Here is a 16,520-nt window from a genome sequence, read left to right on the forward strand (position 1 = left end):
TTTCTCTTTATCTATGGAGTATATGTATGAGCTAAAAAAAAATGAATTATTTGAGAAAATTCCTGTGTGGAAACTAAGAGTGACTGTCCCTTCTCAATACCAAATTCGTATTTGTCATGATGCTCACTTTAGAGGATGTCTTGAAGTAGCTGAGAGGTACAATGGCATAAACAGCTTCACAAACAGCAGAACACCAAGAAAATCCAAGCCTACTGTTTGCATTTAAACCATATAAAATCTCCCTTGTCTCCTGAGAACCCACTAAATTTTAAATGCCAGAGAAATTTTGTTAGTGTTTGAAAGCATACAGGTCATGGAATCTGTTTTCTTCCTTGGGGCTATTTATTGTTACTATTTGGTTTGGAGTTTTTTTTGGAGCAAGGTCTTAATATATCCCAACCTGGCCTCTAACTTGCTATTTAGACAAGGCTGGCCTTGAACCACTGATGCTTCTGTTTCTACCTCTCAAGTGCTACAGCCTGTGCCTGGAGTCCAATCTAATACGTTGTGTGGAAAATGTTTGCAGCATATAATTTTCTCTTGCCTCTTGTTACTCAGCTGCCAGTGAAGCAAGGTCACCAGATCATTTCTTATCACTTCTTTCCATTAACTCCATTAACAGTTATTTTATTCTTGCAAGTACATACACACATCCTCTAGTAGTACTTACTGTCTTTTTGTTTGTTTGGTTTGGGGTTTGGTTGTTTTTTGTTTTTTTTGAGACAGGGTTTCTCTGTGTAGTTCTGGCTGCCCTGGAACTCTCTCAGTAGACCAGGCTGGCCTAAAACTCACAGAGATCCAACTGCCTTTACTTCCTGATGTCTTTTAATTTTAGAGGCAATGGGGTGCAAGTGGGACATGTAGATAAACTCCTCGTGAAAATGACACTCTCTGGCAAAGGACAACAGTAGCTAACAGGTTTTGTGGAATGCTCATACCTTGTCATTGCTTCTGTTGGCTAGAAGAGATGAATGTAACTGTAGATTGTCATAAAGACTGAAGTAAATACGAGGATTTTAGGTTCAAGACCAGCATGGGCTACATAGGGAGGCACTACCAACAATAATCTCTTTAAGGAGGGAAAGGAAACCAAAGTTTCCCTGAGCATCTTTCCAGCCCTGAGTATGCTGATTTTAAGTATTAGATGACTCAGGCAACTTTAGCTTTTATACTTAACATACATTAAAGAATTCAAATATATCCTAGCTGGGCATGGTAGCAGGCACCTGTAATCTCAGCAAACTGGAGAATGAGGCAGAAGGATTTCAAGTTTGAAGCCAGTCTAGGTTATATATAACAAATATGCTCTCGCTCTCTCGCTCTCTCTCGCTCTCTCTCTGTCTCTCTCAACTCTATATACAAATTGTATATTTATATAAACCTTTAGCAATCTGCTTGCTCTGAGCTCAGCTTCTTGTTGCAGGAGACGGTAAGATCAACTTCTCTGACTTTATAGAGGTGCTGACAGATAAGAAACTCTTCCTCAAGGCTGTGGGTGAGTAGATGACAGCCGGGCAGCCCTGCACAGAAAACACTATCCCTTAGGCCTCCTGTCAGAAGACAAATCCAGAAGTGTGATTTTTCTTTGTACTTTGCCTACAAAATAATATCAAACAAACTGATAATATCAGAATTGCAATTTAAATACATCAAGCAGCTCCTGGCCACCTGGGAGATAGTGTTCTTGTCTCTAATGAGAACACTAAGGAAGTGATGGGTGCAGGGAGTTTAGTTTTCCTTTTTTAATTTATTTTTATTTTGTGTGCATAGATGTCTTGTATGTCTATATAAGATCCCCTGGTACTAGAATTAGAGATAGTTATTAGCAGTCATGTGGGTGCTGGGAATTGAACTCAGGTCCTCTGGAAGAGTTGTCAGTGCTCTTAACCGCTGAGCCATCTCTCCAGACCCTTGTTTTCCCTTTATAGTGTTTTAGTTCTTAACCAAGTACATGTGCTACTACTAAAAGTATTCCTTTTTAAAAAAAAAAAATTAGTTTTCTAGAGCATGAATGACTTACTGTTTCCACACCCTAATGAAGCCTCAGCCCTCAGTGAGAGGCTGGGGAGGTTACAGAGCATGCTCTCTTGCCTGTGCCCATCAACCTGTGCAAACTCGAAGCACCATCAGTCTCTCATGCTGTTTCTAAACTTAACAGGCTGCCTTGGAAAATCCAACCACTATTTGTATCACATGCTCTAGAATTCCAGATTCCAAACCCCACAAGTGGCTTTGAAAACATACCCATTCTTAAGCTGTGGACTGTCCAAAGATAAACTCTGTGATAAATGAGAGCTTCTCTGCAAACTAGAGATATTTGTTAATTCCCTTTCATAGAAGAACAAGACGATCGTCTTTAACATAGTATGATGCAGATGTTAAAAGTACTACCATATTTACTTAGATGTCATTGAACTATGATTCTTCTGTCAGTAGTCAAAATGACCTTTCTTCAAATAAAACATTTTTAATGTTTTACTGTATTTCTAGTCCCTGATTTAATATTGTTATAAATTGTCAGCAAATTTTTAATAGATGGCTTGCTTAGAAGACATTTTGAAATTTCTCTTTTCTGTTTCCTCTATAGTTCCAGAAAAGAAACTGTGTTTAGATTTAGCTAACAACCCAGGGATCTTATTATTTGAAATCCTGTCGAAACTTGTAGAGACGTCAGCCCTGCACAGAAAGGATATAATAGAGCTAGTAAGGTAAGTGGCCCCGGAAGAGGGGGAGGCGGCTTACTAGGGATGTGTCACAGCATCCCACTCTACAGAGTTCAATCCGAAACAGAAGAAAGGGTCTGGGCAAAAGGCTACATGCCGCAACACTGTCTCGTGGTTCTGAAATGATAAGACTGAGCTCACACTATGCTGAGGCTCCATGTGGGTATAAGACATAAAGAAACACACACACACACACACACACACACACACACACACACACACACACATATACATGAGCTAGCCATTTCTAACCCAAGAACGAGCTGCTGGTGCACAGGCTAGCCCTTTTCTTTACTTCTCAGTCTTTGTTCCCTCACCTACAAAATCCAAGTGGTGATCTCAACACCTGCCTACAGGGCAGTCATGGGATGATGCAGAACAACACAGCCCAGCACTTAGTGAGTTTACAGAACAGAGAAAGAAGATTTGCATATTACTTAATAGAGTCCGGCAAGCTGATCAAATGCTTGCCCAGGAGTGAGGTGCTGAGGTTAGCACAGTGATCTGTGCTAACATATGTCCTCCTGCACTGCCTCTCAATCCTACTAAGTGGACAGGACACCTTCGCTAACACTGATATTTTTTTTTCTATGTGGAGCTGAGGATCGAACCCAGGGCCTTGCGCTTGCTAGGCAAGCACTCTACCACTGAGCTAAATCCCCAACCCTAACACTGCTATTTTTATTGAAGTGGATTGTGGTGGTTGTTTATTTGGTTTTCTTATGATACTCAAATGTGGTTCTTTAACTGCTGAAAAATTTCCCAATCCTGGGAAGATCCAGGAAGCCATGAGACCCTTACTAGATACAGTGAAAAAAAAAAAAAAAAAAACCATCTCCAGGATATCAAAATAGAAGATAACCAGGCACATGAGAAACAGAGGTAGGTGGATCTCTGTGAGTTCAAAGCCAGCCTGGCCTACAAAGTGAGTTCCAGGACAGTCAGGGCTGTTACAACACAGAGAAACCCCATCTCGAAAAACAAAACACAAACAAAAAAAATTAAGAAATGTAACAATGTCAAAAATTATAAAAAGAAGCCAGGCGGTGGTGGTGCACACCTTTAATCCCAGCACTCGGGAGGCAGAGCCAGGCGGATCTCTGTGAGTTTGAGGCCAACCTGGTCTACAGAGTGAGTTCCAGGACAGGCACCAAAACTACACAGAGAAACCCTGTCTCGGAAAAAAAAAAAAAAAAAAAGGAAAAAAATAAATAATAAAAAGAGACCAAGATGGTCCTTACATAAATGATTAAGGAATCAGTTTAGCAAGAGGAAATAACAGCTGAGGCTGCAGCTCAGCATCTTGAGGCTGGCATTTATAAGGTCCTGAGTTTGGTCCCCCACACTGGAAAAATTAGTCATAAGCTTTCTAAAAGAAATTAAAAAGAGGAAATAGGAATAGTTGTGTAGCTGAGTGGTAGAATACTTACCTAACATGCACAAAGGCTTGGGTTTGATCCCAGAACATACAAAACATTCAAATGACACAAATAAACATAACTTTCTAAGCAGGCATATGGCACAGGCTGGGATCCCACCACTCTGGAGCCTAAAGCAGAAAGGACACCATGAGTACAATGCCCCCTAGGCTACAAAGTGAGACCCTGTCTCAAAGAAGAAAAAAACTGCATTTCAAACCCAATACAGGGCTGGAGAGATGGCTCAGAGGTTAAGAGCACTGCTTGCTCTTCCAGAGGTCCTGAGTTCAATTCCCAGCAACCACAAGGTGGCTCACAACCATCTGTAATGAGATCTGGTGCCCTCTTCTGGCCTGCACGTATACGTGCAGACAGAACACTGTATACATAATAAATAAATAAATAAATAAATAAATAAATAAATAAATAAATAAATAAATAAATAAATAAATAAAAACCAGTACAGACTAATACGCAGCATCTTCAGTGGTGTAGCTACGAGTAAGGAGTCCATGCTCTTGTAAATAATCCTTCACCCAGGACCCTGTAAGCAACCCTAAAAATACACATTGAGTTTTCGAGGGGTAGGATGAGGGAGGGAGGGAGGAGAGAGAGAAAATGAGAATACACGTAAGATAGGAGGAGGTGGGGAGAGAATGAGAACGGAAGGAAGAAAGACGGACAGAGGGCTCTAGGCTAAAGTGGAAAGAGAAAGGGGAGCCAGAGGGGAACAGGAGAGGGTAATGGAGTGAAGAGGATAAAAATACATGTGACGCACAGAAATGCCATAATGAAGCCTGGTGCTATCATGTATGATTCACACATGCCAATAAGCTTTAAATAGATTTAAAATAAACATAATCGACATCTATCGCTTGCAGTTTGATTTTCTTTTTGTCCTAACAATTCTTTATTCCATTTCTGAATTACCTGTATTTTCTCTTTAAGCTATTTCCGAAAAAAGTTCCAGGAAAGCAACACAGAACGACTGTGGAGTCCTCGAAGGGGCTTTAGGGCAGACATGTGCACTCCTCCACGCTCAAGCACCGCTGCCTTTGCCAACTCAGCCAGGATCTCCATCATGAAAGAAAGGGATCTGTACAAGTTTCTAGAAGCGCTCAAGCGTAAGCCGTTTTCCCTCTCCACCCTTACAGCCTGACTTCCCCGCAGCTGCTCAGAAATAAACACCAGAGGCCAAGAGCAGGGCCCCGGGCTCTTGAAGTAACTGCGCTCCGTCCCACAGAAACCATTGGGAAGCAGAAGTCCCCCTGCCTGAGCCCTCAGACACCTGAGTGAAGCCTGCGGCATGGGTGTGGGGTAGGAACGTGCAACTGAGGCAGAGGAGCCAGGGAGCCACACCGGAGCAGACGAAAGTGCTTTAGGCTCTGCGTGCTTGTCATTCTGGGACATTTTTACATCGTTTATAATGCCATTTTTGTTTTTATCCTTCCAGGGTGCGATCTCCCTACAGGTAGCCCGTACTCAAAAATACCTATCTTTCCACTGTTCCCCGATGTGGACGGGATGGTGATGGGAAGGCCATTCAAAGACATACAGAAATTAGAGATGCTAAGGAGAAAGGAACCACTGAGTTTCTTTGAGGACTATTTTTTCCATAAAAGAGATTGGAAAGCACAGGTGATTTTTAATCTGTCATATTAGCTAATTTAAATACTTCCACGTGTAAGAACCCAACCCAAGACTAAAAGCATGTTTTCATTACAAATATTGTACAGCATCTTGGGTGATTGTAGTTGCTTTGAGGTGTTTTTTTGTTTTGGGGCTGGGATTTTTAGAAACAAGGTCTCATGTAGCCTAGATTGACTCAAACTTGTGTGTAGCCAACAAGGACCTTGAACTTAGGTATAACTATTTCAACAAAATAGTTTGATTTACTGAAGATAATAGACCTTGGTTTGGGGTTAGGATGAAGACTATAAGGACAATAACAAACTATATATGGTGGTTCATTCCTGTAATTCTAACATGAAGAAGGCCAGAGCAAAAGACAGTAAAGAAGTTAAGGCTAGCCTGGGCTAAGTATTGAGTTTCACACCTGTTTAAACTGCAGTGGGCTCTTGTATTAAAAAAAAAAAAAAAACAGGTGGTGGTGGTGTACACCTTTAAGCCCAGCACTTGGAAGGCAAAAGGAGGAGGATCTCTGTGAATCTGAGGCCAGCCTGGTCTACAGAGCAAGTTCCAGGACAGCCAGAGCTGTTACACAAAGAAACCCTGTCTCGAAAAACAAAAAGCCACCAAGAATGAAACAACAGCAGACTGCATATTGATGGCATCTGCCTAGTAATCCCAGCACTCAGGGAGCTGAAGCAAATGAATTGAAAGCTATCTTAATACATATAGCAAGATCCTGTCTCAAAGACCCAAAAAATGGTAAAACACTAAAAGGTCTCAAATCTACTTTCGTTGCTTTCCCATCAACTCCAGCTGGAGCTGCATTTTGAACTGTCAGCCAGCTCCAGGTTGGACAGATGTCTTGGGAGGGGAGGGCCAGACCCACATCAATGGAGCAGTGCTCTGATGGAGGGGCCACCCTGCCCCTCACTAGAACCTTGCCTGTGATCCCACTGTACCTCCTGGCCCTGTGTCACTCTGTGGCCTCTAGTCCGTTTGCTTGTACATTACTATCCTGAATTACAAGGATGCCCAGGTATGCTCATGCTTCCAGACATTCTCTGAGGAAGTTCTAGCCTTACCCCCAAGTGTGCTCTAAGCCTCCCAGGGTAAGCAGCAGGACTGAAATTTACCTGGAATAGAGCCTGATTCAGGCATAGCAGTTCACACCTGTAATATCAGCATTGAGAGGGTGAGTTCAAGGCCAACCTACGCTACACAATAGTTCCAGGCCAGCCAGGTTATACAATAAGACCTTGTCTCAAAAAAACAAATAAACAAAGCCGAGCCTGGCTCACAGAAAACTCAATATTCTTGTTTGTGCTTGGTTTTGCATTGGGGATGGAACCCAGATACTAACTCTGCACTTTACCATTGAGCTCCACCCCATGCCCTTTGGATAAAAGAAAACAGTTCAGTTTATTTACTGAGGGCACGTTATATGCTAGATTGTCCTCATCACAGATTGTCTCTCATTTTAGCAGCGATGGCATCAGTGACTTCCTAAGTAATCTACTTGCTTTTACTTTCCCCTTCTACATATGTTCTCACTATACAAATAGCAGCCAAAACAGCTCTGTTCAAATCGACTTGAAATCCTCCAGTTGAACTTTTCAGATACTCAGGAAAAAGAAAAGGATAATCTTCATGATTACTTACAAGGTCCTGAATGACCTAACCCTAAGAGTCTGCCAGGCATGGTAGTGCATGCCTATAATCCCACCACCCAGGAAACTGAGGCAAAGAGATCATAAGTTCAAAGATGACTTGCACAATATAGTGAGACCCATGTCTTAGATAATAACAGTAATAAACCTGAGCCTTCCAATAACTGAAATTCATCAAAATCACAAATCCAGTTCTTCAGTTATACTACCCACAACTGAAGTGCTCAACTGGCCTATTAAAACACACAAACAGGGCTGGGCGGTGGTGGTACACACCTTTAATCCCAGCACTCGGGAGGCAGAGGCAGGCAGATCTCTGTGAGTTCGAGGCCAGCCTGGTCTACAGAGTGAGATCCAGGAAAGACGCAAAGCTACACAGAGAAACCCTGTCTTGAAAAAACTAAAAAAATAAATAAAATAAAATAAAACCACACACACACACACACACACACACACAAACAAACATATAGAACATCTCCATCATTGCAGGACGTTCTGTGGATATCACCAGAGTAGACCCTCACACACATACCCGCTGTCCCTCTGCTTGCACGCCATTCCCTGTGTGTCTAAAAAGCCCTCTTCCTTGCTTCTCATGGGTCTTCTTGTAACTGTCACTTCAGGAGTTTCCCACAAGTCAACACAACGAATGCCACTCAAGTGTTCACTTCAAATAGTTGTTGTAAGTTATGAACTTCTGCCATTTCAGTCACTTTATATTATGGACTTCTCCCACAGTCGGTTGATTTTGGATTTTTGAGATAGGATCTCATACTGTATCCTAGGCAGGCCTTCAGTTTGCAATAATTCTCCTACCTCAGCCTCCCAAGTGCTGGGATTTATAAGCCTGTACCACCATGACCAACAGTAAGTTATCTATTAAATATATATTTTAGAGGCTGGAGAAGTGATTCAGTGGTTAAGAGCACTTATTGTTCAGTCATACTCTGTTTTTTGTTTGTTTATTTGTTTTGGTTTTTTGAGACAGGGTTTTTGAGGACAGCCCTGGCTGTCCCTGGAAATCACTCTGCAGACCAAGCTGGCCTTGAACTCAGAGATCTACCTGCTTCTGCCTGCCGTCTGCTGGGATTAAAGGTGTGTCCATTACCACCCAGCTCATGCTCTTTTTTTTTTTTTCTGGTTTTTTTGAGACATAGTTTCTCTGTGTAACAGCTCTGGAACTCACTTTGTAGACAAGACTAGCTTCAAACCCACAGAGATTTGCTCTGCCTCTGCCTCTGCCTCCTGAGTGCTGGAATTAAAGGCCATACTCCTTTTTTGTTTTGTTTTTTTTTTTGTTGTTGTTGTTTTTTTTGAAACAGGGTTTCTCTGCGTAGTTTTGGTGCCTGTCCTGGATCTTGCTCTGTAGACCAGGCAATACCACCACCGGGCCCATACTCATTTCTTAATGCTACTTTTACAGAGGACCCAACTTTGGTTCCCAGCACCTACATTGGGTGGCTCATAACTGTCTATAATTCCAGCTCCGGGGGATCTGATGCCTCTGAACTCCACAGACATCTGCACTCAAGTGTACATAACCACACACACAATTAAGCATAATTTTTAAAATATATTTTAATAAAATAACAGCCAATACCCTACCCCCTTCCCTAATTTTTCTATAACATATGTTGCCATCTATTGTTATACCTCAGGTATCATATTCACATTTATTATATGTAAAAAAAGATACAGTGCATTATAATCTATACCTACTATATTAAATGTACATTTATAAATATGATAATGTGCTATATCTCCTGTCACACAAGTGCCTATTAATAGATATAATATTGATATATTAATGTATAAAATAGATATAATATTGATGCATGTTGATGTATATTATATATATATTATATATATATATATATATATATATATATATATATATATATATATATATATATAGCTGTGGAGATGATTCAGTAGGTAAAGTGCTTGCTGCACAAGCATGAGGAGCTGAGTTCAGATCCCAAACACCCATGTAAAAGCTGTCCTGGTGGCACATTCCTATAACCACCTGGAAGACAAGTAGACCTGGAGCCAGCCAGGCTAGCTGCAAACAGTGAGTCCTGGTCCAGTGAAAGAGCCTGTCTTAACAGATACAGCAAAGCTAGAGAGAGAAGGATACCTGAAGTCAGCCTCTGGCCTACTCACTCACATGCACAGGGGAGCACACTCCCAGACACAACCAGATCATTATTATTATTTCATGTGTATACATTTGATATGTATAAATATATAGAACATTAGATGTATACCACATAAGATATAATATACTACATGGTGTATTGTGTCTAAGCTAATATATACTCACGCAACATTCTATGTATTTACAAATGTTAGTTGAAACCAAAAATTAGGACTTAAGCATCAGAATGAAAATAACCAGATACACATTATCAACCCAGTCCTCATGACCTACCCCACTCTGTATGTCCCCATTAAAAAAATGCTGCATGAAAAGCTGAGCAGTGGTGGCACATGCCTTTGATCCCCACACTTGGGAGGCAGAGGCAGCAAGACTCTTGAGTTTGAGGCCAGCCTGGTCTATAGAATGAATTCCCGGACTGCTATGTGGATATTGTACACCCTAATACACTTATCTGGGGTCACAGAACAGAACAGCCACTAGACAGACATAGAGACAAGAAAATGGTGGCACACAGCTTTAATCCTAGCATTCTGGAGGCAGAGATCTATCCGGATCTCTGTGAGTTCAAAGCCACGCTGGAAACAGCCAGGCATGGTGACTCACGCTTTTAATCTCAGGAAGTGATGGCAGGAAGCAGAAAGGAATATTAGGCATGAGGACCAGGAACTAGGCGGGTTAAGCTTTTAGCTTTTAGTAGCAGTTCAGCTGAGATCCATTCAGATGAGGATTCAGAGGTTTCCAGTCTGAGGAAACAAGATCAGCTGAGGAATTGGCAAGGTGAAGTTGAATGTGGCTAGTTCTGTTTCTCTGATCATTCAGTGTTCACCCTAATACCTGGCTCTGGGTTTGTTTTTATTAATAAGACCTTTAAAATTCGGCTATACAGAACTACACAGACAAACCCTGTATCAAAAAAAAAAAAAAAGAACAATAACAAAAAAATTGCTGAATGAGATGTCGAATATTCAAAAATGTCCTCAAATGCAAGCAAAATGCCCATATTTCAAAAAGCAAGACAGCCGGGCAGATCTTTGTGAGTTCAAAACCAGACTGGTTTATATAGCGAGAGCTTCCCTTGGAGAGAAAAAAAAAAAACAAGAGAGACCCTAAAGCCAAAACAGCAGGCTCATAAAATGACCCTTGGGATTGACAGAAAAGAGAGGCAGGAAGTCACATGGAGGTACTTAGACCTGATGGCTAGCGACAGGGGTTGGCCTGACAATTCAGGATCAGATGTGGATACCTAGAGCTAAATCTTAAAAAAAAAAAAAAAAAAAATAGACTTAGGTTTAATTTTAAATCTAAAACCTCTAAAAAAAAATCTGAATCTGAGAGGAAAGGTAAATACTGCTCAGCTCAAGGTACAAGTTCAACCTGCTAGAAGCTGTCAATGGAGAAGGAAGGATTCCTTGAAAATGTGGAACCTGAGGTTTAAGAAAACATGGTAAGCAGCTGGGATTCACAGTTCCCACACTGGATGCAGTCTCCAAGCTGTGCACTTATTCTTGTCTTTGGTTTTGTTTTTTTTTTGTTTTTTTTTTTTTTTGGAGCTAAGGACTGAACCCCGGGCTTGCTAGGCAAGCGCTCTACCACTGAGCTAAACCCCCAACCCCTAAACAGGCATGGTTTGTTTTGTTGTTGTTGTTGTTGTTGTTGTTGTTGTTGTTTTGTTTTGTTTTGTTTTACAAGACAGGGTTTCTCTGTGTAGCTTTGCGCCTGTCCTGGAACTCACTTGGTAGCCCAGGCTGGCCTCGAACTCACAGAGATCCGCCTGCCTCTGCCTCCCGAGTGCTGGGACTAAAGGTGTGCGCCACCACCGCCCAGCGGCATGTGCACTTATTCTAAAAAATAAGTTTCAACCTTAGGAAGTCTACAAGACACAAATATAAGCGTATCTAAATCCTGAGCTACATAGTTCATACTATAAAAACAAAAACGTTTTGAGAGATGGCAAGACAGCCCTGTGGTAAATGCACTTACAGCATAAGCTTGATGCCCTGAGCTCAATTCCCAGAACCTATGTGAGGAATGGAGAGAACTAACAGTATAAAGTCCTCTGGCCTCTGCATGAGTGCCATGCACAGACACACAGACATCGCACAATCAATCAATTAATATCAATTAACGTAGAGAGATCCCAGAGCAGACTATATAAAGAACACAGGGAGACTTGGTCTTGGAAATCACAAAAGACTCACCTGGGAGGAAAACGATGGATTAAAGGATAGAGAAATCTCAAAATGGGGGGAAGAGTTAAGAACATTCATACTAGATAGCTTTAGAGAGAGCAAATCAGGAGCTGATGCAGTTAATCTGGCTTTCCAGCAGCCGCTTGGAATGTTAACAGTGAATGAAGAGCCTAAGAATGCCAAGTAGTAGCGAAGAGGGTCTGGAGATTAGTCAGTAAGCATGTCCAAAGAAAGTGAGCAGTGTGTTTACCTAACTTCCCCTAGCATTGTTCAACAGCCCAGCAACAGGACAAACAAATGCTGCTTCCTTCCAGGAGTCTGGAAACAACAGAGATTGCACTCTGTGGAGGGCACCTTCCTAATAGCTTGGGAAGTCTGGGTCAGCATGGAGTTGGCTTCTCTCTACCCTCCTTACCCTCCACACATGAAACATCCATCAGTGCTTGTCTTATAAGCAGGCTTTATTATTACTATTACAGTGGATTTACTAAATGCCCGTTTACACATGTACCATGCTAAGTGTGCCAGTGCAACTGACAAATGGCTTAGCGACAACCTTATAATCACATACAAATCCTCTCATAAAAAAGTCTGACCCAGAGGTGGTGGCACGCGCCTTTAATCCCAGCTCTCCAGAGGCAGAGGCAGGGGGATCTCTGTGAGTTCAAGGCCAGCGGGTCTCACTGTGGCATTTTACACATATGTATAATTATGTCTTTGTTATATAATTCAACCTAAACTGTTTTACTGATCTTTTTTTTTTTTTAATGTCCATAAAGGCTGCAGCTGTAAAACCTATCAAGTCGGCCTCAGGCTATTCAGATGACATCCTAGCCATTGACCATCTATTCAAGAAGAAGCATCACTGGACAGTATCTGATGCAGCGGCTATCAAACAGCACGTGAGTACTCCCTGTCCAATGCCTTCCCAGACTGCACTGCCAAAGGGATCTTCTGCTGGGGAGACTGCCTCCAAAAACAAACAAAAGCTCCACCTCAGAGTGAGACAAGATGCCTGTGCTGCTCCCAGACTAGCCAGCATTACTTGGGGGTTCAGGAAAGAGGAGAGGAGAAGACCTGGACTACAAGTATCTCCAGTGTGATTTGTAAGGGCCAAGGGGGAAGAAGCTTCAAGAGCATGATGATTAGCATCAAATGTGGAGGCAGGGAGTGGTATAGCGTGAATCCATCCTGTCCTTCTCTGTGAAGTTGCTTAGAAGTTAGGCCATAGCCAGTGAAAGTGTGCGTTCTGGAGCCTCTCTGCCCATGCCTTGATGTGTGTGTGTGCAAGTGTGTGATCATGCGTGTGCCAGAGGCCAGCCTCAGCTGTTGTAGTCTATCTTTTTCTTCTTTTTCTTTTGACAATCATCACACTCTTGATGCCCTCACTCCCAGCTCTCTACTCCCACAGCCAATCTTCTCATAACGTCCACTCATACACTCGCTTGTAAGTGTGGATCCATGAGTGTGAGATTAGGAGACACCATAGAGAGAAAACCAGTTTCTACTCTAAGAGAGCTTGCGGTGAGGGCTCAGTCACAGAGAAGGAAGTGGACAGTAGCCATGAGCTGAGATGTGTGGAACTTCAGAACACAAAGCCATGGGCAGCTGACTCCTGTCTCGCCATTAGCACGTAAACACGCAAGTAAATGGAGGCTGCCTGTGGCCAGAGACCTCCAGCACCAGCACCAGCACCAGCTGCCCGACAGGCTAAGCAGCTTGAAAAGATTGTTAGTGTAGCATCCCTATAACTCAGCCATAGGAGAACAGCAGGGACCTCTGTGTCAGGTCTGCCTCCTTCGTTTAGCGATAGCCACCCACATACTAACAACTCATTTGCCCCAGCCTAGACTTCTTTCTTGGACACTGGCCTTACCTCACTCACCATCTGATCGATATTCCCCGCCATGTGCAACGTCTCATAACACATTACGCTCAGCATGTCCCACTCTCACTCATCATCTCCTGCATCAGCCTGGCTCTCCCCGACAATGCTGTACCTCAGTTGTTGACACCATCATTTACTCAGCACTAAAGCTAGAAAGCCAGTAGGCACCCTGAACATTGCTTTTTGCCTCCACCAGTCACCAAATCTAGTCCAACTCATTCTGAGATGTGTTCCAAGTCTGCTCCCTTCACTCTATCCCTGTTCTCTCTGCCTGAGTTGAGTTCTTCCATGAGACTTGCTTGGACAACAGCCTCTAATCTGGTATCCCAGCCACTTCCCACACAGCTACTAAATGATCTAACATGAAGATCCAGACAAGCCATTGTCCTGTTTAACGGTAAATGCTTGAGCTGAAGGTATAGTTCAGTTGGTAGCAATCTTGCCTAGCACGGACAAAGCCCTAGGTTTGAGTCCCAGTTCTGGGGGCTAAGAAGGATGGGTGCAGTAAATGCTTCCAAGTAGCACTCTAGAGGTGGAAGAAGCACCAGGGTGGCAAGTTGAAGAGCAGCCTGTGCTGCACAAAAACTCAAGGCAGCCCGGGTTACTGAGACTCCCCCAGTGCTGGCAGTTTCCTGCTCTACCCAACTGAGGGATTTATCTCACTTCCCCCAGAAACTGCTCCCACCACCTGATTTCTGCAAAGGGCTCTCCTCCACTACACTGAACCTTCAGCGACTCCTCCATCACTACTCTCTCCTCTCACTTTAACCCCGACACTCTGGCAACACCAAGATGCTCCAGCTCCCCTGCCAAGTCCAGGGTGTTGAGTGTCTTCAAGCACTTGTTTATGTGGCCTCTTCTTCCTGGGACTCTTTCCTGCCACCCCTCGAAGCCTCAGCCTTAATATCCTTAAGGATTTGCTCAGCTCAGCATCTTCTCCCTGCTGACTCTCCCTGTCTCAGGCTGAATCCCATACCTATATATTTAGACCTACATTTCTCATCTGGAACTCACTATGTAGACCGAGTTGGTCTCAAACTCACAGAGATCCACTTGCCTCTGCCTCCTGGGTGCTGGGATTAAAGGTGTGCGCCACTATACCTGGCTTTCAAGTGATACATTTTGATTTCCACCACCTCCTAGCTCATGTGTGACTCTCAAGTCACCAATGATTATGGTTTATAAACCAAAGATAGTTAAGGTAACTCCACTAAGTTAATACCTGCCCTCTTGGTGCAGGTAAAGAGAGCCACGGACACCTATAACTTAGGAATTGCACTTGAGCACCGGAAAGAAATGCTGAATCTCTGGAAAAAGATCCGAGGGGATTTGATTGGGATTGAAACCAACAACGAGTCCTTTTACAACACCTTTTCTACGTACACGTGGTCCTGGAATGTCTGCCAAGAACTGCTTTCCCCTAAGGACTTGCGCTTGCATGATGCCTACGCCAACAGAAACTCCTCGGGAAATTCCGGACTATCTTCCCCATCAGACTTCAGTGAGTGTGACCTGGAGACAGGAAGGAAAAGGAAGCGGAAAGGTTTCAGGGGATTTCGGCAATGAAAAGTCTACATTTTCTAAACAACACTTCGAAAGCTGCTTTCCATAGTTATCAAAATTATGATTTCTTGCTTTTATCTACTACAGTCATAGCAGGTGAAAATTTTGACATCTTTTGGATTCCATCCAGTAAAAACCTTCAAATCATAGAATGGTTTCTCTTTCCCAAATCTTTGCTAGTTAAAAGCAGCTACCCTATTATTAGAGCCAGTTACTCTCTGCCACTCCCACTCAGCTTAAAACAGCCAAGACAGCAGCAGAAAGGGAAAAGTTAGCCTGGGTTTCTAAGGGCCCTCCATGCAAGAAGCACTTGAGTTTGGGGTGATTGTAAATGAGAAGGGCTTTTGAATGTTTGTGAAAGACCCTAGCATTAGAGGATGGCAACTGCAAGGCACAGCACCAGCACACCCTCCACCCCACCGCGAAGAACCTCTGGGAAATTTAGGAACTCCTAAGGCACAACTTCCACTTGGCCTGTCCTGCAAATAATAGATCTCATCCATTATGTTAAAGACACACAATAGCCGGGCAGGGGTGGCGCACGCCTTTAATCCCAGCACTCGGGAGGCAGAAGCAGGTGGATCTCTGAGTTCTAGGCCAGCCTGGTCTACAGGGCTAGTTCCAGGACAGCCAGGGCTATACAGAGAAACCCTGTCTCAAGTGAAAAGACAAATATACACATAACTATATCACAAATTTGTGGAGATATCATAATATTTTGTTTTATGCATGTGTGTAGCTGAGGTTTTCCTGGTCCTGCCTGGCCCACGGTCAGGACAAATCTCTCTCACCCGCCAGTCCCAAAGCCACTCAGACCCAACCAAGTAAACACACAGAGACTTATATTACTTATAAACTGTATGGCCATAGCAGGCTTCTTGCTATCTGTTCTTATATCTTAAATTAACCCATTTCTATTAATCTATAAGTTGCCACATGGCTTGTGGCTTACCAGTATCTTAACATCTGCTTCTCATCATAGTGGCTGGCAGTGCCTCTCTGCCTCAGCCTTCCACTTCCCAGAATTCTCCTCTCTGCTTGTCACGCCTATACTTCCTGCCTGGCTACTGGCCAGTCAGCATTTTATTTATACAGAGTGATATCCACAGCACTTCCCCTTTTCTTTTTTTTTTTTCAAAAAGGAAGGTTTTAACTTTCACATAGTAAAATTACATATAACAAAACAATTATCAAGCAAGAATTACAGTTACAATATCTAGCCTATTTATAATATCTAGTCTATTTGTATTTGGCAAAAATTAAAGAAGATATCCTATCT

The 16,520-nt window shown here is 42.8% G+C and overlaps 1 protein-coding gene across 1 annotated transcript in view; it reads left to right on the forward strand.

Moving 5' to 3' along the window:
* Positions 1-15,244, forward strand: part of Efcab3 (EF-hand calcium binding domain 3) — a 34,288-nt gene extending 19,044 nt beyond the window's left edge. Inside the window, exons 7-12 of the mRNA XM_036197760.1 lie at positions 1,424-1,495; positions 2,588-2,708; positions 5,090-5,265; positions 5,595-5,779; positions 12,570-12,692; positions 14,918-15,244. Coding sequence (XP_036053653.1) covers positions 1,424-1,495; positions 2,588-2,708; positions 5,090-5,265; positions 5,595-5,779; positions 12,570-12,692; positions 14,918-15,244 — 1,004 coding nt within the window. The remainder of the gene's footprint in view (positions 1-1,423; positions 1,496-2,587; positions 2,709-5,089; positions 5,266-5,594; positions 5,780-12,569; positions 12,693-14,917) is intronic.
* Positions 15,245-16,520: the final 1,276 nt, after the last annotated feature.

This window comes from Onychomys torridus, chromosome 8, assembly GCF_903995425.1.
Source record: "Onychomys torridus chromosome 8, mOncTor1.1, whole genome shotgun sequence".
Lineage (NCBI taxonomy): Eukaryota > Metazoa > Chordata > Mammalia > Rodentia > Cricetidae > Onychomys > Onychomys torridus.